At 37.4% G+C, this 25311-nt stretch overlaps 2 protein-coding genes across 6 annotated transcripts in view; both read left to right on the plus strand.

Moving 5' to 3' along the window:
* MTRF1 (mitochondrial translation release factor 1) overlaps positions 1 to 3652 on the plus strand; it is a 53105-nt gene extending 49453 nt beyond the window's left edge. For all 5 annotated transcript variants that reach the window (XM_045839223.1, XM_045839224.1, XM_045839222.1 and 2 more), the window contains one exon: positions 1552 to 3652. In XM_045839223.1, the coding sequence (XP_045695179.1) occupies positions 1552 to 1668 (117 nt within the window). In that variant the 3' untranslated portion in view covers positions 1669 to 3652. The remainder of the gene's footprint in view (positions 1 to 1551) is intronic.
* A 4719-nt stretch (positions 3653 to 8371) lies between these two features.
* On the plus strand, positions 8372 to 11303 carry KBTBD7 (kelch repeat and BTB domain containing 7). Its single transcript, XM_045839293.1, has 2 exons — positions 8372 to 8491; positions 8612 to 11303. The coding sequence occupies exon 2, from the start codon at positions 8688 to 8690 to the stop codon at positions 10728 to 10730; it is 2043 nt and encodes a 680-aa protein (XP_045695249.1). The 5' UTR covers positions 8372 to 8491; positions 8612 to 8687; the 3' UTR covers positions 10731 to 11303.
* The last annotated feature ends 14008 nt before the right edge of the window (positions 11304 to 25311 follow it).

The following is a 25311-nucleotide window of genomic DNA, read 5'->3' on the forward strand; positions in this document are numbered from 1 at the left end:
AAAAATGAAGGCAATGCTAAGTGAAATAAAGGAAAATGCACAGGAACCAATAGTGATGGGAAGGAAATTGGGACTCAAATCAATGGAGTGGACCAGAAGGAAGAAAGAAACCAAACAGAAAAGAATGAACAAACAAGAATTAAAAAAAATGGACCCTGGCTGGTGTAGCTCAGTGGATTGAGCGCAGGCTGTGAACCAAAGTGTTGCAGGTTCGATTCCCAGTCAGGGTACATCCCTGGGTTATAGGCCACGGCCCCCAGCAACCGCACATTGATGTTTCTCTCTCTCTCTCTTTCTCTCTCCTTTCCCTCTCTAAAAATAAATAAATAAAATCTTTTAAAAAATGGGAGGCTTAGGAACCTCTAGGACATCCTTAAACTTTCCAAGATCCTAATTATTGGGGTACCAGAAGGACACGAGGAAGAGCAACAAGTGGAAAAGTTATTTGAACAAATACTAAAGGAGAACTTCCCCAATCTGGCAAAGGAAATAGACTTCCAGGAAGTCCAGGAAGCTCAGAGAGTCCCAAAGAAGTTGGACCCAAGGAGGAACACACCAAGGCACAGGATAATTACATTACCCAAGATTACAATGAAGGAGAGAATCCTAGAAGCAGCAAGAGATAAGGAGACAGTTACCTACAAAGGAGTTCCCATCAGACTGTCAGCTGATTTCTCCAAAGAGACCTTACAGGCAAGAAGGGGCTGGAGAGAAGTATTCCAAGTCATGAAAGGCAAGGACCTACATCCCAGATTACTCTATCCAGCAAAGCTTTCATTTAGAATAGAAGGGCAGATAAAGTGCTTCCCAGATAAGGCCAAGTTAAAGGAGTTCATCATCACCAAGCTCTTATTATATGAAATGTTAAAGGGATTTATCTAAGGAAGATAAAAAACATGTATAGTAAAATGACAGCAAACTCACAATTATTAACAACCACACCTAAAACAAAAACAAAAGCACACTAAGCAAACAACTAGAACAGGAACAGAACCACAGAAATAGAGATCATATGGGGGGTTAGCAGTAGGGGAGTGGGAAGAGGAGAGAAGGGGAAAAGGTACAGAGAATAAGTAGCATAGATGGTAGGTAGAAAATAGGGGGAGGCCAGGAATAGTATGGGCAATGTAGAAGCTAGAGAACTTATGACACATGGACATGAACTAAAGAGGGGGAATGTGGGTGGGAGACGGTGTGCAGGGTAGTAGGGCGTGAAGGAGGGAAAATGGGACAACTGTAATAGCACAATCAAAATATATTTTTAAAAAGTATAAACTTTATAAATTCTTATTTAAAGACAAAGCATTATTAATTATGTTACATTTAGGGCTTAAACTGCTACTTTTCAATAAAAATAAAAGTTGTGAATGATTTGTGTCAACAGTGAGTGTTCTCTCAAGTTAGCAGTTGTATTCATTATACTGTATATTAGTAATCCTTTGTTGCTATTAAACAAGGACTGTAAAGAAATGATACAAATATACATTTAATTCTTTGCTTCAATTCTCCTTTATTTACTAATCATATTTTCGTAACTCTTTCTTTTACCAGAAGTTTTTATGTGGGGAGAAGAACCTGGATCAGCTAATTCAGAGACTGCTTCAATCGTCAAACGAAGAAGCCATTATTGAAGTTTTGGATAAAAACCTTAAATCAACAAAATGCTGATTTATTATTACATACATGAAATGGACCTATGGCAAGAAACTGACTGAGGCATGGAAATCTTTGAGAATGTTCCTAAAGAAGATTTTAGCTGTTCCTAAAGAACAGCTAAAAATACACAATACTCACAAGTGTAATTTTTAACGAATTGAGTCATATTTTTTGACCCAAGAGTTTATTTTAGGTTTTTGTAAAGTAAAATCCAACTCTTCAAGTAGAACAGACAAACACACATAATTGAAAAGAGAAATAAGGTCTTCAGAATTAGGTGATTTGGGACAGGTCACATGTTCACTTTATAGGCCCTTTTTTAAAACCATCTATAAATTTAAACACATTTTTCATCTATTACTTCAAGACTTCATAATATGGGAAAATTCAGTGATGAAAGAACTATGAACTTCTTTGTAAGCCCCTACTTAAAGACAAAGTATTGTTAGTCCTGTTACAGCCAGGGCTTAACTTGCTACTTCTCAATAAAAAAATAAAGTTGTGAAGAATGTGAGTCAATAACCATGAGTATCTCTAGGATACAGATCATAAAGCTCTTTGAGAGCTGAATGAATTCTGTGGTGTACAAACTACAAGCCAAAATCAAAGCAGACTCTTTGCTTGGCTTCTGTTTCTTATTCTTTGGCTTAATGAGTTTCAACAGATGTGTAAATTGAGTAATTTACTGCTATCAGTTTTGTGCACTGATATATAAAACCTAGTCCTTACCTCACAGAGATTCCAGTTGAGTGAGGAAGCCAAAATATAATCATCAACTCTAATACAAAGTGGCATGGTGTACAGTAGTCCATGTTGTCCGAGGAGAAGTATATCCAAGGCCCCAGTGAGTGCCTGAAACCATTGACAGTACCAAATACCTATACAGCAGATCCTCAAATAATGTCATTTTGGTATGTTGGTGGAGAAAAAAAAAATTGATTCCTGGCCAAGAATACTGTCTGTGTGGAGTTTGCACATTCTCCCCAAGACTATAGGTTTTCTCTGGGTGCTCTGATTTCCTCACACATCCCAGAGGTGTTCATGTGAGATGAATTGGCATCTAAATTGTCCTAGTCTGAGTTGGTGTGAGTGTGCCCTGCAATGGAAAGGTTTCCTGTAGGGGGTGGATGCCCACCTTTCACCCTGTGCTACTGGGATAGGCTCTGACCTCCTGTGACCCTGAACTGGAATAAGCAGGCTGGAAAATCATGATCTCACTGTCACATTAGCCCATGATTAAATGGTTTTGTCATAAGTTGTTTTAATTTGAAGTTTTTAAGAAGCTATTGATGTTAAGTGAGGACTTACTGTATATAACAGTATATTGTAATGAAAGTTATGTGAATGTGGTCTCTCAAAAGATCTTATGGTACTGAACTCACCATTCTTGTAATGATGTGAGATCATACAATGTCTGTATGATGAGATGAAGTGAGGTGACTAACAGGCATTGTGGTGTAGCATTAGGCTTCTATAAGGGCTACTTGAACATAAAACAATACCTGACAGTTTATCTGGTAACCTTGATGGCTAGGCTAAGTGAGGTATAATTTACACTAAATTAAATGCACACATCTTCAGAGATAGTTCATTGAATTTGGCAATTACATATACCTGTAACTATCAGCCCAATCAAGAAGAGGACATTTCCATTACCCCTGAAAGTTTGCTTGTGTTCCTTTCTAATCAATCCAGAAATCCACCAACTCCCACTCCTCCAACAGTGGCATACTCTGTTAAGATTTTTGTTCAGTATAGCTTATTTTCACTCTTCTAAAACTTCATGTAGATGGTCATACAGTATCTACTCTTGTATATCTGGCTTCTTTTGGTCAACATTTTTGAAATTCGTTTACATTATTGTGTGCATCAAAGTTTCTTTTTAATTTTTGAGTAGTATTACATGGTGTGAATATAACACAACTAATTTTTATCATTGATATACATATGGATTATTTCCTGTTTGGGGCTATTATGAGTAAAGCTACTATGAAAATTGTTGTACGAGTCTTTTTGTGAACATAGGTTTTAATTTCTCTTGGGCAAATGCTTAGGAGTGAAATTTTTGGCCATTTGACATTCAAATAAACTACCAAAGAGATTTTGAAAGGGGATATACCAGTTTACATTTCTTTTTTTTTTTTTTAATTTATATTTTCTTCAATGTTGAATTTTAGACTAATTTTTTTTAAAGATTTTATTTATTTTTAGAGAGGGAAGGGAGGGAGGGAGGGGGAGAGAGAGAGAGAGACATCAATGTGCGGTTGCTGGGGGTTATGGCCTGCAACCCAGGAATGTACCCTGGCTGGGGATCGAACCTGGGACACTTTGGTTCCCAGCCCGCGCTCAATCCACTGAGCTACGCCAGCCAGGGCTACATTTCTTTTATTAATATATAAGGGTTCCAGTAGCTCCCTAGCACCACCAACATTTGGTATTGTTGACTTTATTTTTAAGTTCAGCCATTCTAGCAGTGTGCATTGTTTTCTTGTGAATTGAATTTACATTCATCTGGTGATGAATGATAAAGGGCTGATTTTGATGTTTATTGGCCATTAGCTATATATATTGTGAATATTTTTTTAATTCCATGGCTTGCCTTTTTGTTTTGTTTTCACTGCTTTTTTATGGGCATAGCTTGTAATTTTGTTGAAGTTATTTTTATTAAATTCTTTAATGTTAGCATTTTTTGTATCCTAAGAAATCTTTGCCTACCTCAAAGTCACAAAGTCTTAAATGTTTTCTTTTAGGATATTTATATTTTTCACTTTTCAGTTTACTATTAAGAACTATGTCACTTTAATTTTTGTTTTGGTATAAGGTAGGGGTTAAGGTTAATATTTTTTTTCAGTTGTGATCCAGTTGTTCCAACACCGTTTGTTGAAAACACTTTTCTTTCTCCATTGGATTTCATTCATACCAATTCTTGTGTTTCTAAAATTTAAACACATACACTAGCCACATTTCAAATATACAAGAGGTTTTGGTGAGTGGGGACAGGAGAATTACTGTAAATGGGTGCACAATTTCAGTTTTGCAAGATGAAAACTCGACATGGATGGTTGTGACAGTTGCAAATAATGTAAATGTACTTAATGTCAAAGAAATGCTTTTGAAAAAATTGTTACAATGGCAGTAACTTTTATGTTACCAATATAAAAAAATTAAATTGCTTTTCCACCTGCTGGTGTTTAGTACAGGTAAAAAAGCAATCAGTGTTACTAATGACTTAATTCTCTCTGGTTTATTTGATGGATGCACAACAGAGGTATAAAGGAGATATTGGAACCCAGAGACTCACTTAGTTTAAAATGTCTTGGAGTATTTCCAGTAGACCCACTTCAACTAACAGGAAAGGGAGAAAAACAATTTGAGAGTTATTCTGCTATGTGTTACCCACCTGTTCATGTAATATCTAAGATTTCATTCATTAGGTAATGGTAACACATGGCAAACTAGCAACAGGAGCAGTCTGGTTTTTAAATAAAAATTGCCTAACTAAAAAAAAATCACTAAGCATTTGATTTTGAAAAATCAACTAGCAGACAATGCTAGTTATTTATATATTAACATATATATGTAAATGAGGGGAACCTTCCCCCCCACACACAATTTATTTATAAAAAGTGCATTTATTCTTACATGTTTAAACTTCAGAGAGTACTTTAAAGTACTCTCCATTTGATGCAGCACACCTATGGAAACACTTTCCACTGCTCCAAACAGTTTTTGAACTCATCAATTTTGATGCCTTTTAGTGCTTCTGGGGTTTTTTGTTTGTTTGTTTCACCTCTTACATATAGGCAAAAAGTTTCCCTTTGAGGACTTCTTTCATCCGGGAAAACAAAAAAGTTGCTTGGGGTGAGATTGGGTGAATAGGGTGGGTAGGGCAAAGGGGTCATGCTGTTTTGGGTAAAAAACTACTGAATATTCAGCATGGTGTGGGCAGATGCATCATAAATCAGCCATCATGAAATGGGCAAATATGTTGAAAGAATTTTTTAAAAAAATTCACTGAAGCCAAATGCAACTTTCACAACATCAGCTGGTACACTGATACAGGTGGGTTCCTAGAATACTCACCTAGCAGGGGGAAGCCTGTACTACAAGGGACCTCCAGAAGATAATTCTGGATTTGGGGGTATCCCCCTCATATATACACACATATGCATATACAAGTATGTATATTATTTGTAAAGCATTTACTATATACATTTAAGAAATGTCAGGACATATGTAAATACCTAGTTCTGAGGATCTTGTACTTGTGTACAATGCAAGGTCTGGTAAGATTCCTGTTAAAACTTATTAATGAAAGGTCCTGGTTAGGGAGCTCAGTTGGTTAGAGTGTCATCCAGAATTGGCCAATGAATACATCAATAAATGGAACAACAAATCATTATTTCTAACATTGCCTCTTTCTCTCCCCCTTCCTCTTTCTAAAGCCAATTTAAAACAAACAAACAAACAAACAAAAAGCAATTCCAAATAAATAGTGTTGGGAAAATTGGACAGATACATGCAGAAAAATGAAACTAGACCATCTTCTTACACTACACACAAGAATAAATTCAAAATGGGTCAAAGATTTAAGGTTAGACACGAAACCATAAGAATCCTAGAAGACAAGTCAGCAAAATCTCAGAAATTGCTCATAGCATTTTTAAATCAGATATATATCCCCAGGCAAGGGAAAGAAAAGAAAAGAAAAATAAACAAATGGGACTACATCAAACTAAAACGTTTTTGCATAGCAAAGGAAATCATCAACAAAATAAAAAGACAACCCACAGAATGGGAGAACATATTCACTGATACATATAATAAGGGGTTAATATGCAAAATTTACGAAGTACTTACAAAACTCAACACCAAAAAAATAACCCATTAAAAATGGGCCAAAGAACTGAATAGATATTTCTCCAAAGAGGACATACTGATGGCTGATAGACATATGAAAAGATGCTCAACATCACTAATTATTGGGAAAATGAAAATTAAAACCACAATCAGATACCATCTCACACCTATCAACAAGTGCTGGTGAGGATGTGGAAAAAGGGAAACTCTTTTGCACTGTTGGTAAGAATGCAGACTGGTGCAGCCACTGTGGAAAACAGTATGGAGATACCTCAAAAAATTAAAAATGGATTTGTCTTTGGACCCAGCGATTCCACTTGTGGGAATATATCCAAAGGAGCCCAAAACACTGATTGGAAAGGACAGAACATAAGTGCCACTATGTTCATTTCAGCATTATTTGCAGTTACCAAGATAGGGAAGCACCCAAGTGTCCATCAACAGATGAGTGGATGAAAGACCTATGGGACAATTACACAATGGAATACTAGTTGACTGTAAAAAAGAAAATTCTACCCTTTGCAACAGTATGGATGGACCTGGAGAATATGATGCTAAGTAAAATAAGCCAGTCAGAGAAAGACAAGTAGCATATGATTTCATTCATATGTGGAATCTAATGAACAAACTGAACTAACAAGGAAAATGGGGACCAACTCTTATATGGAGAGCAGGATGATAGCTGGCCAGGGGGTGCAGGATGATAGCTGGCCAGGGGGTGGTGTAGGGGGTGGAAGGATTGAGCAAAAGGGAAAAAGGACTCATGGACATGGACAACAGTGTGTTGATTGCTTGGGGGAGGGGAGCCTAAGGGCACTAAAAGGTAATTAAAAAATGCAATAAGTTTTTTAAATAAAAAATAAAGTTCCATTCATAAGGGGAGAAAAAAATAATTGTGACATATTTGGCAACTTCCAATGCAGTTACAATGGCTTGGAATGCTAAAAATTGGAGTTTGGTAGAACATTGCTTAAGTTAGAGTAAAAAATAAAGACATACCAAACTCAGAAATTAAAAAACAATTTCAGAATCTTCAACTGATTTGTAGAAAGGAGCAGTATTAGACAACTAGAAAACACTCGTATTAAGAAGCTATAAAAGTAATCGTGTTCCCTAGGAGATGAAGTGTTGATTTGGTGAGATACTGGCCCAATCTATTTATATCCCTGATTTGTATATTTGAGGTCGTCTATAAATGCTGTTCTCTAAGACCTCATTTCTTCTGAGACATCTTAACCTATGCATATTGTTTAATATTGAAACTATTGTTAAATGCCCTTCACACACTTTCAAAAGAAGCAACATGAAAAACTGGAGGATTCTTGGACAGAAATTGCTCATGGTTTCAAATAAGGGGGTGGCTCATTTTTATAAATTCTAAAAGGATAGAAAATTGTACTGCAACAACAATTAAAACAAAAATATATTTTAAAGAATAAATTCTAAAAGGAAAGCTAACAATAATTAAATCTTTATATACCAGGCACGGTGTAAGCACTTAGTTACTGTTCTGACCAACAAACATTCATTGAAACTTCTGGTCTCTTACGCAATTTATCTCATTCTATCCAAACACAACCCTAAAATAACATTTTCCTTATTTTACAAAAACAGCTTTTTAAGACAAATGACATAATTAATGAGTACTGAAACGGGGCTTCTAGTCTCGATTTCAAAGCCAAGCTTTGAAGTATCAAAATCTAGAATTAATGCTTTTCTAATTCTGCTAGCCAAAGCAGTTCTATTTAAAAAAAAAACCTCGCGATATTACTCAAACTACTACTCCCAACATGCAAAGCGGCTTTTGCCCATCAGCCTCGGTCTACCCCGAGGTGCGAAAGGCAATCTGGGAGTCGCAGTTCAGGATTTGAACCAGTGTTGCCAGCGCGGCTACGGGGGTTCTTTGGTTTCGCCCACCCGGTACAGTGAGGGCTAGCTGAGCTGAGGCGGAGAAAGGGCGTGGAACTGGAAGAGGGTGAGTCCAGCAGTCCCTACGCGATAAAAGGAGGCGGCACCATTGCGTACGGTTGAGTTAGGTAGGTGCGGCCCCTGCTACACAGTGTACTCAGGGACTTTTTTTTTTTTTTTGGACCAGCGAGAGCTGGGTAGGAGAAGCCAGAGTCCGGCCCTAGCAACGGTTCTCGGACTCACGTCCAGCCGCCATCTCCACCATGCAGTCCCGAGAAGATGTCCCGCGTTCGCGCCGCCTTGCCAGTCCCCGTGGTGGGAGGCGGCCCAAGAGGATTTCCAAACCCTCGGTTTCGGCTTTTTTCACGGGCCCGGAAGAGCTGAAGGACACGGCTCATTCTGCAGCCCTGTTGGCACAGCTCAAGTCCTTCTATGATGCGCGGCTGCTCTGTGATGTGACCATCGAGGTGGTGACGCCTGGCAGTGGGCCTGGCACAGGCCGTCTTTTTTCCTGTAACCGGAACGTGCTGGCAGCCGCATGTCCTTACTTCAAGAGCATGTTCACCGGCGGCATGTACGAGAGCCAGCAGGCGAATGTGACCATGCACGATGTGGATGCGGAGTCTTTTGAGGTGTTGGTGGAATACTGCTACACGGGTCGTGTGTCCCTGAGTGAAGCCAACGTGCAGCGCCTTTATGCCGCCTCTGACATGCTACAGCTCGAGTACGTGCGGGAAGCCTGTGCCTCCTTCCTAGCCCGTCGCCTTGACCTGGCTAACTGCACTGCCATCCTCAAGTTTGCCGATGCCTTCGACCATCATAAGCTGCGATCACAGGCCCAGTCCTTTATAGCCCACAATTTCAAGCAGCTCAGCCGGATGGGTCCGATTCGGGAAGAGACTCTGGCAGATCTGACTCTGGCCCAGCTGCTGGCTGTCCTGCGCCTGGATAGTCTAGACATCGAGAGTGAGCGGACAGTGTGTCACGTGGCTATGCAGTGGTTGGAGGCGGCTCCCAAGGAACGGGGTCCCAATGCTGCAGAAGTCTTCAAGTGTGTCCGCTGGACACACTTCACTGATGAAGATCAGGATTACCTGAAAGGGCTGTTGACTAAGCCCATTGTGAAGAAGTACTGTCTCAGCCTTATTGAAGGAGCTCTGCAGATGCGATATGGTGACATGTTGTACAAGTCTGTGGTGCCAAAGCCTGACAGCAGCAGCAGCAGCTCTATTGTATCCACAGTAGAAAATCCACCCCAGCGGCTGGGTATGTGTGCTAAGGAGATGGTGATCTTCTTTGGACATCCCAAAGATCCCTTTCTGTGCTATGACCCATATTCGGGGGACATTTACACAATGCCATCACCTTTGGCCAGCTTGGCTCACACGAAGACTATCACCTCCTCCGCTGTCTGTGTCTCTCCAGACCATGACATCTACCTGGCTGCCCAGCCCAGGAAACATCTCTGGGTGTATAAACCAGCCCAGAATAGTTGGCAGCAACTTGCAGATCGCTTGCTCTGTCGTGAGGGCATGGATGTGGCCTACCTCAATGGCTACATTTACATCTTGGGTGGGCGAGACCCTATCACTGGAATTAAATTGAAGGAAGTGGAATGCTACAGTGTTCAGAGGAACCAGTGGGCACTAGTGGCTCCTGTACCACATTCCTTCTATTCCTTTGAACTAATAGTGGTTCAGAACTACCTTTATGCTGTGAACAGTAAGCGCATGCTCTGCTATGATCCTAGCCACAATATGTGGTTGAACTGTGCTTCTCTTAAACGTAGTGATTTTCAGGAAGCTTGTGTGTTCAATGATGAAATCTACTGTATCTGTGACATCCCAGTCATGAAGGTCTATAACCCAGCCAGGGGAGAATGGCGAAGGATTAGTAATATTCCCTTGTTCTCAGAGATTCACAACTATCAGATTGTCAGTCATGGTCAAAAGTTGCTCCTCATCACTTCTACCACCCCGCAATGGAAAAAAAACAGGGTGACTGTGTATGAATATGATACTAGGGAAGACCAGTGGATTAATATAGGTACTATGTTAGGTCTTTTACAGTTTGACTCTGGCTTTATTTGCCTCTGTGCTCGTGTTTATCCTTCTTGCCTTGAACCTGGTCAGAGTTTCATCACTGAGGAAGATGATGCACGGAGTGAGTCTAGTAATGATTGGGACTTAGATGGATTCAGTGAGCTGGACTCTGAGTCAGGAAGTTCAAGTTCTTTTTCTGATGATGAAGTCTGGGTACAGGTTGCACCTCAGCGAAATGCACAGGATCAGCAGGGTTCTTTGTAAATATTTTGAAACACTAAGATGTTTCTACTGCTATGTAATATATCCTTAAAAAAATATTCTTTCCTTTTCCTGGAAAAAAAAATTTGATTAGGATCACAGATTTGGTATAGAAAGGCTGATTGATGTTTGAATTTAAGAAGCCGATGAAATCAACCTATATAATAATTTACTGTGTTAAAATCAAATTAAAATGTGCAAAAAATGAAATATATAATTAGAATGCATGGTGGTTTCTTTCATTGTTCAAGTATTCATTGTAGCAGAGCATTGTATTGATTAGTTGCATTGTTTATATTTTAGTTATATAGTCTGTTAACTTTTTAATTTAGTGTCACAGGAATTTAACTTTAATTTTTAGAGTAGAAAATTGGACTAGAAACTGTTGATAGGATTTTGAAGGTTATTTTCCTTCAGAATAATGAAAGTAGTAAATTTACCAAGTTTTAAAGTAATTGGCTTTTAGAATTCTAAGTTAATAATAGTTTGTTAAAATTTGGTTTGGTTTTTTTCCCTTTTGCAAATAAAATAAATTGAACATTTAAAGCTTATTAAATAGAAATTTCATTTTGTCCTGGCTGGCATAGCTCAGTGAATTGAGCACGGGCTGCGAACCAGGCATCACAGGTTTGATTCCCAGTCAGGGCACATGTCTAGGTTGAAGGCCACGGCCCCCAGCAACCCCACATTGATGTCTCTCTCTCTTTCTCCTTCCCTTCCCTCTCTAAAAATAAAGAAATAAAATCTTTAAAAAAAATAGAAATTTCATTTTGATACAGTGTAAAGTGTAAGAGCTCAAAGAAAGTAAAAAAAAAAAAGGATTCTTTTAAAAGAAATTTAGCTTCTAATTTTGAAATATATCTGTATTTTTGCTAAACGTGACCATTTTTCTATTTTCAAAAATATCCATCGTAGTAGTGTCACCAATTATTTAAATATCCTTCTAAACCCTCCCACCAAAAAAAAAGGTGATTTGTAAGTTCATATATAGCCTGATACATATTTCATTGCATCAGAGAAACAATCCTTTTTTTCACTGAACATATCATTGGATAACGTGAATTTTATCCATTGGTAAAATTCCCTGTCTTAAAAAGTTTATGTGCTGTCCTGAAATATTTTGGCTGTGTACTTTTGGTGTTTGTCTTAGAGGATTCTTCAGCAGGGAGTGATTCTTTATTGTTTTGTGAGGTAATAATTGGTTTTGAAAATACATATAAGCTAAAAAAAGTATTTCATTGAGATCAGTAGTTATTGTATCCATAAACTATAAAATCAAAGGTCAGCAGCAAATTTTAAAACTTTAAGCTATGTATAGAACTGTTTTGTGTAGCACTGAAATATTTTGTCAGTTTTGTAAGTTACTATAAATGATTATCAGCTTGAAGGTATTTTTGTATTAAAAGTTGACAGTTAAAGAACATAAGTGGATGCTGGCAACAGTGAAAGTACATTTCCTGGAAAATATTTCCCTAAGCAGTGGTATGCATGATTATTTTATTAGGGTATTTGTATCTGTTCTGTAGTTCTCTGTGAATCAACACTCCAGACTTTGGTTTTTGTTTTTAATTTTTATTTATTTATTTTTGTGTATCACCATAATGTGAGGGAAAGTCCAGAAGTAGAAACTAAATTGCACAAGATTGACATTGCTAAATACAAGAACATATAGGTGTTTACCTTTTAAGAGGGTTTGTAAATATATGTGATTTTCATAATACCTATAATGGTAAATGGTGTACATATATAGATGTTTATGGTCTATAAAGTTTTTTATGCCCACTTAGAATTATTTTGAATCTTTATTCAATAGCATGCTAATTCTTTTTCTCTATTTATTCTCTAGTGACCAAATGTTAACATGTCTTATACCCTGGTAGTCTTGAGGAGTGTCCATTGATAACAGGGAAGGTAAAAGCACTGCTCTTAACATAGAAAACAATTTCTCTATACTGGGGTTTTGGTGGGGGGCAGGGGTTGACTAACTTTTTTTCATCCCTATCTTCTTGTTGATAGCTTTTTGTTTTGTAAGGTTGAAATAGGACAATGCTTATCTCAACCAGATTATCCATCTTAGAATTAAGTTATGCAGCTGACTGATAAAAGATAAGTTCTCTAAATTGTCATTCTCAACCTTTATGATAGTTTATAAGCTAATTAGTAAAATCTTGGTTTAAAAAGAGGTTTTCTTGGAAAAGGTTTTTGGTTTGGTCATATGTTTGTGAATTAGGGAATAGATGTTAACTATTATTTTAAAGAGAAGTGATCTGTACATGGTTAGTTACAAATAAAACTAGCACTAGAACTCAGGCCTTTTGATCTCTTTAATTGTTTCTGCTCAATGTGAAACCCTTCCTTAGGCATTGAGTGACACAACTGGCAGTGTTGAAATCCTTCCTGACAGGAAAGTACCTTTATCTCAGGTTTACAGTTAATTGGTACATTTTTAAACAAATGCTCAATATAATGTCATTTTCAGGACTACTATTTGTAAGATTTAGAATGATCTTAATTATTTTTTGTATCTGTGTGCTTCTAGTCTAAAAACCTTAAAGAATTCAATTTATTTTAATACTTTAAAAGTTCAAAAGATAAAGTGGCATTAGTGTTTTTCAAAGGGTAAAAAACGAATTTAGCAATTAACTTGTTTAATTTGGGTTTAGGATTAAATTTAAATTACAGTTTGCTTCTCACTGCTCATTAAACTAGTGTTTGCCTGATGTCATTTTTACCAGTCTACTGAAATGAGGAAAAAATATAAAACACGATGAATGAGTTATAAACTGAAATTATTTAATTAAATTTTTAATGTTCAGAAATTGGAAATATAAAAAGTTTACAGCAATATGTCAGTCCCTTAAACTTTAAAAGAAAGTTTACTTGTCTTTTTTTTTTTAAGATTTTATTATTTTATTTTTAGAGAACAGGAAAGGGAAGGAGAGAGAGAGAGAGAGAAATATCAGTGTGTGGTTGACTCTCATGCCCCTACCTAGGGTCCTGGCCTGCAACCCTGACAGAATCCAACCAGCAAGCCTTTGGTTTGTAGACTGGCATTCATTCCACTGAGCCACACAAGGCAGGGCAGTTTACCTGTCTTTGAAATTCTTAAATGTGTTGCCTAGAATATAAACTTCTATAGTCTGCTGTAGATTTGTATTCTTGGAATTATTTTATGTTTAATGCTTCCTAACAGTTTTACTTTACTTCTATCACCTCATCAGGTAACTCCTATAGCTTTTTGTTCTTTTTTAATTTTAATAACCTATTTTATTTAACCCAATTTATCCAAAATATTATCATTTCAACAAGTAACCAATACTGTGTTAAAAGCCAGATATTTTACATTCTTTTTTCACTCAAGGTCTGAAACTCTGTATGTATTTTACAAGTATTATAACACACCTTATTTTGCATAAGTACTTTTTAATAGCTGTCTTTGGCTACTGTATTAGACAGCACAGACCTAGATTTTATGACTTTACCCTAAAACTGAAATTACTCCTTTCAATGCAGGGACACTGAGGTCCTGGCCCCTGGAGATCTCCCATAGCCTTTTTAAAATTTCATTACCTTTTCATCATTATAACTTTAAAACAATATTCATTATAACAAATATGATAAAACAAAGCATTAGGATGCAAAATTATTTATAGAAAATGTGACTACCAATCTTAATTGATGTTATTTTTAGAACCATTGAAATGGTTAAATATATACAAACCAGTTTTTTAACAAAGAAAAAAGTATACAGAAACTGCCAAGTTGTAGAGTGCCAGACAGACAGGTTTTGTGTCCTCTCCTTGACTCTGGGCCATTTGGTCACCCATTCTGTCAGCTCCTGTTTCTCATTTCTTTAACCTTGTGGACTAAACATGGTCTAAGACACAGTGTTGGGAACAGATACTGTTGCATACTATTTCCTCCATTTTTGACATATTTTCTCAGAAACCATCTTACTTTGGGCAGTTGCCTCTTTCCCATGGAATCAACTTTTTATATTCTCACCTCCAAAGCAATTTTTGCTGCTTGTAACCACATTTTTTTCTTAATTTTACAACACAAAAGTTTTTAATAAGCACTACATTAGTACAGAAAACACGTAGCCTATAGCTTATCCTTTAAAACCAAAATAACCAAGTGAAAAGTCAGTACGGGTTCTTATTTTTTACTTAAAAACAAATCTAAGGTACACATTGAGAATTAAACTACTATGATTTTTCTTTCTTGAGCTGTGACACCCATGTTTTGTGGTCAGTAATGTTCTATCAAACATGCTAAGCCTGCAATTTTCAACCTTTTTCGTCTCATGGCATACATCCATTAATAAAATTCTGCAGCACACCAGAAAATACAGTTTTTGCCAATCTGGTCAAAAGGGTGTGTGTGTGTGTGTGTGTGTGTGTGTATGTGTGTGTGTGTGTGTGTGTGTATATATATATATATATATATACACACACATGTGCATATATATATTTTTTAAATCCTCACCCAAGACATGGTTACTGATTTAGAAGAAGGGATGGAGAGAGAGGGAATGAAACATTGTTGTGAGAGAGAAATATGGATTGGTTGCCTCTTGCGTGTGTCCTGACTGGGGACTAAATGCACCTGGTTTGTGGCATGATGCTCCAACCAATTGAGCCACATTAGCCAGGGCAAAATTTTGATTCATTCACACCAGATAGCTATTGTATTGGCTATTGTTGTTTTTTTATTTGACATTCTAAGGGAAAAGAGGTCAGTGTCTGGGACTAAATAGTCAGGTATTGGATGTTTTAGAAATTCTTCTGGCATGTCAGTGTGCCTCTTGAGATACACAGGTTGAAAACTACTGTGCTAAATTGAAGCAGATAGGTGAGCTGTTTGCTATGTCCTATTCCTGCTGAGCTAGACCAGTAGAACACCATCTTGGTAGAAAGATTTTGACAGGAAGAAGGAATTGGAGAGCCCCTATCCCAACAGAAAAATGGACAAACTGATTTATACATAAAGGGTTTTAAGCAAACTTGCACAAACACTTAACATGCTATAAATAAAGGAGAAAAAGATACCTTTAACTTGCTTTCAGCATAAGCACACATTCACTGGTACGCAGTAAAATAGCAGTGCTGACAGCATTTTTGCTTTCATAGTATGAACAAAAAACAGCATATGATACTTTGATGTTGAAATGGATGATTGTGGAAGTTCCAATGTTATATCCACTTAGGTTAGTGTGAATATTCATCTATATTTTTTAAAAAATGCTTTGAAACAGTGGGACTACATCATGACCAGCAGAAGCCTGCAAATTAAGACTAGGAATTAATTTTCATACGTAGCTCTTAAGACATCTCTAGTTGTTTCCTACAGCCAGGACTGACTAGCTGTGACAGTGGGAGCTTCAGAACTCTCAAGATAGACTGCTGGCTTAAGTAACACCCTAGGTAAATACTTCCAAACAGTAAAAATCCCATTTAGGCTAGAGGACTGAAATTTTGATGCATGGAGAAAAGCTGTATGTGCACAAAAAGACTCATGCAAAGCCCCCTGGGACAGAGAGGGCAGTGATGTGGGTACTGACACACCAACATGTATGCTGGGGAAGGCCCCTGAGGTGGAATGCTGGGTGTGGACTCACTCCAGTGGAGCCTGACTTGGAAGGCCCTGAAACAGGTGTCTACTTGGGGAGGAGTAGCAGGGTTACTGAACACAAGGTTTTTCTGGAGAAATAGGTCTCAGGAAGGTCAGGTAATTTTTTTTAACCCATCAATACTTAATGAAGAGTTGCAAAACACAGCTAGCCTTTCCAGGATCCATACTTTTGTCATTATCTGAAGGCTTTTACAGTATACTGGACTGACAATGTCCAGAACAATCTCATTGCCTGGCAGTGGGACCTAGTGCTGCAGATTGTTCTGGGAAACTGGCATAGAGAATAATTTACACAATGAAGTCACCACTAAACCACTACTTAAGTCCAGTCCTGGCCTTTTTCTGCTCTGTAGCCCAGAAACATTTCTTTAAAAGTCAGAAAATCAGTACACAGCAGCAGCATATAGAGTATGTCATCAGCCACTTCATCTTTACGGTGCTGTTGTATTATTGTGAAAGCCGCCATGTTAAATCTAGGAACCTGTTCCCGCAGCTGTTATTCGATATACTTTTCTACCAAACATGTATTTGTTAAAAATAGCATGTAGGTGAGTTTATCCTATTGTCTGTTTTCAAACTCCTGATAGTACTTGCCCATGAAATTTCTCTGTAATAACTAGAACTCATCATCCATGATAATGTCCTCTAAATATCCAACCACAGCATCAATTCTACATCAGAGGCCAAAGAGAAATGAAAGACAGCACGAATCTCTTTCCTCCAGGGCAGCAATTTTCAACCAGTGTGCTACAGGAATTTTGAAAACAAGCAATACTTGACTCGGGTCGCTGGCCTCTTTTCCCTTAGACTGTCAAATAAAAAAAATGACAACAACCAACACAACAATAGCTGTCCGGTGTGAATGCCAGTCTTGAACCATGAATATATAGGTCAGATAATACAGTTGCATCTTATTGGTCATGTCACACAATTAGGTTGAGCCTGATTGGCTAACCCTTGGTACCAAAAATCTTTATATACAAGTATAGGCACTTGATTTTTTAAAAAGTCACTTTGGAAAAAAAAGGTAGGTAATTGTGTTACTAGTCTTTAAATCAATCAAAATACACCTATTTTTTGTCAGATCAGCAAAAATGTATTTTTTGGTGTGCCACCAAATTTTATTAATTTGTATGTATGATGAGATGAAAAAGGTTGAAAACTGTTGCTCTAGGGCTTCTATCTCCTCCACCACGCAGGCCAACCAGCAGGTTGCCTTCTTCCCCACCTGTGGGCAGGGCCCAACCTCAGTCTGCTCCACAGAGACCCAAACCACAAAGGGGAGGCCTGGCCTCCAAGGCAGCCGAAGACTCAGCCAGATCAGAGCCTGTTCACCAGGCCCTGATCTCAGGCTCCCCTGCTGCAGCCTCTCCCCTGCCATCCAGGCTTCCATGGGGGGCCAGGCTTCTGCTCCAAGCTGGAGCAGTGTTGCAGTGTTGTTTACTGACCTCAACTATATTTTAATCAGGAAGATTTTGGGGGTGGGGTAGTGGGACAAATGCTTCATTAATTCTGGGGAAACCAGCAAATACCAATGGTCCAGAGTCTCAATGAACTTAAAGCTTTCTTTGTACATAGAAGATAACATAGGGCAATATTTTCCTCTCACTTAATACATTAGTTAGGATGTAGATGTGGTTGTGCAAAGGGAAGCTGTGCACATTGCTTCCAGTCATGTGACATTGGCCAGATCTGAACTACATGGCCACACCTTGCTGCAAGGGTGCTTGGGAGAGGCAGTCCATATTCTGCTTCAATATCTAGTAAAAATTTAGGGCTTCCTTCTGGTAAAATGCTGAGTAAACATAGTGTGGTTGTAAATAGCATTCTCTACTACACCATCTATCTGGCTGGAATGCATCATGTGGCAGCCGAAATGATTGCCAGGACTCCAAAGACCCATATCCTAGCAGCCTAGAAAACCCAGAAAAAGGCAGTATTTCCTGATACCCCTGGCAGATAATTCTTTAGGGGCCTAGGACTCTGAATAGCCAAGTTTGGTCATTTTTAATCATCATACATGAAGTTGGGGGTTGAAAATGTTGAGGAAGACAGGTAAAATAACCTCAGTTTAGGATTATAGTTCCTACTGTGGCAGACTATACAGGTTGTAGAGTTCCAAGGATGGGAATATTGAGGTTATAACATGTGTTTTGACCTAATCCTAGGATGTGTGGAAAAGTTTGGGATGGGAACAAGCTGGCAGAGTTGGTAAACATCAGATCTTGAAGACTTTGTATAACTTTGTATATCATACCAAGGAGTTGACTTTTTTTTTTTTTGAATACAGTATGAATTCATGGAGAATTTTTAAGGAAGTACTTGACATAATTGAATATGTTTTACTGAGACTCTTCACCTTATAATTGACAGTATAAGATTATGAGGGCAAGAATAGATAAAGTAATGGCTGTTGTAGTCTAGACAGTGAGATGATATGGTATTCAGTGTGGGCAGTTGTGGGCTTGGTAAAGAAGGAACAGATATGAGAGAGGTTGAAGACATTGAGCTGGACCTACAGTTGTATGTTTGAGGGTGATGGAGCTCTGAGGTGTATAAGACTATAAGCTATTTCCCAAGTTTCTTGCTTGGATATTGTATTAAGGTATAGGCTAAACTTTTATACCAAAGAGGGCCTAAAATATAAGAAATACATGTATTTCTCTCCATTCAGTCCAGAAGTGAGTAGTCAACTGCTGGAAGAGTGTTTCTGCCTAATGAGATTGTTCATAAACCCAGGTTCCTTCATTATTTATTTCCTCCAACTGCTAGTGAGTTATCCTTATCCTCATGTGCAAGAATTATATCTGATGTCCCCAGAATTATATCTATGTTGCAGCCTGCAGAAAAGGGTAAAGAAAGGAAATGGAGGACAAAAAATTTTTAGAGGACTTTTACATCACTTTTGCCATTTTCCCACTGGGGACAACTAAATAATATCACTACATCTAGCTGCAAGGTTGACTGGGAACTATTGTTATTAGATGGATAGCTGTGTACCCAGCTAAAACTCAGGGGATTCTATTACTAAATCCGTTAATAACCTAATATATTTTAATATAGAAGTGTCCAGGCTTCCTCTGTTCAAGTGAAGACAGTTTGCAACAACACACAGACTTTCTTGCTATGAGGTCATTTCAGATCTCTCTAATCCTCCTTCCACATTAAATTCACAGCTAAAAGTTAAATTCCATATAATGTTGAAAGATGCTTTTTCACAAAGTGAAACACATACATACACACATATGAACATTTATCCCATCCTTGCCATTAAGTCCTGTCTTAGTCCAAGTATTTCTAGAAATGGTGGAAATTAAGCCTCCAGAGTTTCAGTTCTCTCCCTAAATGCCTAAGCTCTTTTCCAATTATTTCTTCTCTGGGAACCTACCAGCCTAGCCCTCTCACTCATCCCACACCCCAACAACTCTCACTATTTATTACCAAAAGGGAAAAGAGGAGAATGAACTTGGGGTTAGCAGTCTCTGTCACAGTTAACCAAGTGGGTAGTGCTGTTATTTGGTGTGTTTGAGAATATAGGCATCAAATTAGAATTGAAGACACTAGTTGATGCATGTTGTGTTCCATGTCACAACCTGTTGGCCACCCTCTGGTTTCAGTTGCAACTAAGGTGGACACTCCCAGACCATGGTACCAGCCAACTTTGCTTTTCTGACTCAGGGCTTTCTCAGAAGGATCGTTCTCTTAGCAATGTTTCTGCAATTATAACACAGGAGTTCAAGGGGAAGTTAATGCCTCCAGGCAGTCCTTAAGCAAAGGAGAGTGTGAATTGGTAATACATGCCTCAACATCAAAATTTTTAAAAATGGACATTTCTGAAATGTGTTCCATATGGATTCACAGAGGGTCCCTCCTGGATTGAACCCTAGTCTTCCACAACAGTAATCAACTCATTAATACACTTTCCCTATATCACTTTCAGGGTATGGGCAACCATGTCACACCACAGAAATTTGATTTGAAAGAGGGTCATTGGTGGTATTTTGCAAAGAAGTTGCAAAATACTAAGGTTCCCTTTCTCCACATCCTCACCAGCACTTGTTGCTTGCTGATTTATTAATGGTAGTCATTCTGGCAGGCATGAGGTGATATTTCATTGTGATTTTAACTTGCATTTCTCTGATGATTAGTGACACTGAGCATCTTTTCATATATATATTGCCCTTCTGTATGTCCTCTTTGGAGAAGTGTCTGTTTAGTTCCTGTGTCATTTTTTAATTGGATTGTTTTCTTCCTGGTGTTGGTTGCTTACGTTCTTTAAGTATTTTGGAAATTAACCCCTTATTAGATATATCATTAATAATGTGTTCTCCCATACAGTCGGTTCCCTTTGCATTTTTAAATTTATTTTTAAGATTTTTTATTCATTTATTTTTAGAAAGGGAAAAGTCGGGAGAAAGAAAGAAAAACATCAATGTGTGGTTGCTTCTCACACGCTACCTACTGGGGACCTGGCCTGCAGTGCAGGCATGTGCCCTGACTTGGAATCAAACCAGCAACCCTTGGTTTTGCAGGCCAGCACTCAATCCACTGAGCCACACCAGCTAAGGCTCATTTCATTTTTTGATGTTTTCTGTTATGCAGAAGCTTTTAAATTTGATGCATTACCATTTGTTTATTTTTTTCCCTTTGTTTCACTTGCCCTTGGACATATGTTGGCAAAAATACTGCTATGAACGATGCCTGAGATTTTACAGCCTATGTTTTCTTCTATGGTTTTACAACTTAAATTTAAGTCTTTTGTTTATTTTTAGTTAATTCTGGTTCATGGTATAATTTAGTGGTCTAAGTTCATTTTTTTTGCATGTATTTGTCCAATTTTTTCAATATCATTTATTGAGGAGACTATCTTTACTATACTGTATGTTCTAGCCTCCCTCATCAAATATTCATTGACCATAAAAACATGCATTGGTTCCTGGGCTCTCTATGATGTTCCATTAATCTATATGCCTGTTCTTATGCCAGTTTGAGGTGGTTTTGATTAATATGGCTTTGTAAAAGAGTTTGATATCACATACTGTGATACCTCCAACTTTATTCTTCTTTCTCAAGATTGCTGAGGCTATTTGGGGTCTTTTTTGGTTCCATATAAGTTTTTAAAATATTTCCTCTAGATATGTGAAATATGCCATTGGTATTTTAATAAGTGTTGCATTGAATCTGTAGATTTCTTTGGGTAGTATGGACATTTTAAGGATGTTAATTCTTCTGGTCTATGAACACTGTATATGCTTCCACTTATTTGTGTCTTTCTCAATTTCTTTCTTCTGTATCTTATCATTTTTCAGTTCAGTTCATTTATATCCTTGGTTAAATTTACTCAAAGCAGCAAGAGAAAAGCAGAGAGTTACCTACAAAGGAGTTCCCATAAAAGTGTCAGATGATTTCTCAAAAGAAACTTTGCAGGCTAGAAGGGACTGTCAAGATGTATTCAAAGTGAAGAAGACAAGGAACTACAACCCAGATTACTCTATCCAGCAAAGCTATCATTTAGAATGGAAAGGCAGATAAAGTACTTCCCAGACAAAGTAAAACTAAAGGGGTGCATCATCACCAAGCCATTATTATATGAAATGTTAAAGGGAACTATGTAAGAAAAAGAAAATCAAAACTATGACCATTAAAATGGCAACAAATTCACAGCTATCAATGGCTGAATCTAAAAACAAACTAAGCAAACAGAACAGAACAGAAACAGAATCACAGATATGGAGATCATTTGGAGGGTTATCTGCTGGGAAGGGGAAGGAGGAGAATAGGGGATAAGGTTCAGGGAGTAGCAAGTACAAATTGGTAGGTATCAAATAGGGGCATGTTAAGAACAGTACAGGAAATGGAGTAGCCAAAGAACTTACTTATATGAATGATCCATGGACATGAACTAAGGGGAGGATTGCTAGAGGGAATGGGGGTACCCCACAAAGGGTGGTAAAGTGGGAAAATTGGGACAACTGTAATGGCATAATCAATAAAATATGTTTAAAAATAAAAAATAAAAATAAATGAAAAAATAGGTAAGTTGAACTTAATCAAAATTTTATCCTTAGCTACATTAGGGATTGACCTGGAGAACATTATGCTAATGAAATAAGCCAGTCAGAGAAAGACAAATACCATATGATTTCACTTATATGTGGCCTCTACTGAACAAACTGAACTAACAAGCAAAATAGAGACAGACTCATAGAGAGCAGATGACAGCTATTGGGGTGAGGTTAGGGGGTAGAGGGATTGAGCAAAAAGGAAAAAGGATTCATGGGCATGGACAACAGTGTGGCAATTGCAGGGGGTGGGCATATAAGGGAGTTAAAAGGTAATACAAAATACAATAAATTTTTTAAAAATTAAACTTTTGTCCTTTTTATGATATCATCTATAAAAGGAAAAAAGAACCCATGCAAGGGGAAAAATATTGGCAAAGGATGTATCTGATAAGGTACTTTATTTTTCTTGTTGCTATAGCAAATGGTATTTTTCACCTAATTTCTGATTCTGAGATTTCGTTGTTGGTGTATAAAAGTGCCTTTGATTTCTGAATATTGACATTGAATTCTGCTGTTTTGCCAAATTCACTTATTAGGTCAATTAGTTTTCTGGTGGGATCTATAGGGTTTTCTATGTACACTATCATATCATGTGCAAATAGTGACAGTTTTACTTAATCCTTTCCAATTTGGATGCATTTTATTTCTTTTTCTTGTCAGATTGCTGTGTCTAGAACTTCCAAAACAATGTAGAATAGAAGTGGTGAAAGTGGACATCCTTGTCTTATTCCTGATCTTAGTAAGAAAATTTTTAGTTTTTGCCTGTAGAGTATAGTCTTGGCTGTAGTTTTCTCATATATGGCCTTTATTATGTTGAGGAATGCTCCCTCTACTCCCACTTTGCAGAGTATTCTTATCACAAATGGGTGCTCTACCTTGTCAAATGCTTTTTCTGCATCTGTTGTTATGATCATGTGATTTTCGTCTTTCCTTTTGTTTATGTGATGTATTACATTGATTTGCAAATATTGTACCATCCTTGCATCCTTAGGGTGAATCCCACTTGGTTATGGTGTGTGATCTTTTTAATGTATTTCTGGATGCAGTTTGCCAGTATTTTGTTGAGGATTTTAGCCTCTATGTTCATCAGAGATGTTGGCCTGTAGTTTTCTTTCTTTTTTGTGTCTTTATCTGGTTTTAGAATTAGGATAATGCTGGCTTCATAAAAAGAGTTTGGGAATTTTCCCTCTTCTTTGATTTTTTGGAATAGTTTGAGAAGGATAGGGGTTAGCTCTTCCTTAAATGCTTTGTAAAATTCTCCTGTGAAACTGTCCAGTCCAGGACTTTTGTGTGACGGAGTTTTTTGAATACTGCTTTGTTTCCCTGAGCTATTAATAGATCTGTTCAGGCTTTCTGCTTCTTCATTCAGCTTTTGGAGATTATATTTTTCTAGAAATTTGTCCATTTCACCCAGATTTTCAAATTTCCTGGCATATAGTTGTTCATAGTAATTTCTTATAATCTTTTGTATTTCTGTAGTATCAGTTGTAATCTCTCCCCTTTCATTTCTGATTTTGTTTATTTGGGTTCTCTGTCTTCTTTTTCTTGATGAGTCTGCTTAAAGTCTTGTTGATTTTGTTTATCTTTTCAAAGAACCAGCTCCTGGATTTATCGATCCTTAGAATTGTTCTTTTAGTCTCTATGTTATTTAATTCTGCTCTGATCTTGGTTATTTCCTTCCTTCTACTTGCTCTGGGCTTTGTTTGTTGTTGTCCCTCCAGTTCTTATAGATGTAGGTTCAGGTTGTTTATTTGAAATGTTTCTATTTTTTTTTTAGGTAGGCCTGTATCACTATGAACTTCCCCTCTCATGGCTGCCTTTGCTGTGTGCCATAAATTTTGGACTGTTATGTGTTCATTTTAATTTGTTTCCAGAAACTTTTTGTTTCCTTCCTTGATCTCATTCTTAACCCATTCATTGTTTAATAGCATATTGTTCAATCTCCACAAATTTGAGTGTTTTTGATTTTTTCCCCTTGAGGTTGGTTTCTAGTTTCAGGCCCTTGTGGTCAGAGAAAATGCTTGATATGAGTTCAATTTTCTTGAATTTGTTGAGGCTTGTTTTGTGTCCTATCATGTGGTCCAGCCTTGGAAATGTTCCATGTGCATTTGAAAAGAAAGTGTATTTTGCTTATTTGGGATGAAAGGATCTATATACATCAGTTAAGTCCATTTGATCTAGGGCATTGTTCAATGTCACAATATCCTTGTTATTTTCTTTGGAAGATAACCATTTTTGACAGTAGGGTGTTAAAATCTCTTAGTATAAATGTATTGCCACCTATATCTTTCTTGAAGCCCTCTAAGATTTTCCTTATATATTTGGGTGCTCCTATGTTGGATGTGTATATGTTTATAATGTTTATGTCTTCTTGATGGATTCTTCCCTTGAGTATCATGAAGTATCCTTCAATGTCTCTTTATTGCTTTTTTATGAAGTCTATTTTGTCTGATATTAGTATTTGTACCCCAGCTTTTTATCCTTGTCCATTTGTTTGGAATATTTTTTCCAACCCTTCACTTTCAGTATGTATAGGGTTTGTTGTTGTTATTGTTGTTGTTATTGTTTTTTTAACTGATGTGGGTCTCTTTTAGGCAGCGTATGTGTGGGTCATGTTTTCTTATCCATGCAACTATCCTCTGTCTTTTGATTGGGGCATTTAATTCATTAACCTTTAAGATTAATGTTGATAGGTACTTATTCATTTTTCCCCCTTTGTACCTGTGTTCCCCTCTCTCTTGCTCTTTTCCTTCCTCTTCTTATAGCAGTCCCTTTAGCATATCTTGCAGTGATAGTTTGGTGGAGGTGTATACTTTTGACCTTCTTTTGTCTGGGAAACTCCTTATTTCAGCTTCCATTTTTAACTGAGAGCCTTACTGGGTAGA

This window comes from Phyllostomus hastatus, unplaced genomic scaffold (assembly GCF_019186645.2).
Source record: "Phyllostomus hastatus isolate PE091 unplaced genomic scaffold, TTU_PhHast_1.1 phas_contig_29, whole genome shotgun sequence".
Taxonomy (NCBI): Eukaryota; Metazoa; Chordata; class Mammalia; order Chiroptera; family Phyllostomidae; genus Phyllostomus; species Phyllostomus hastatus.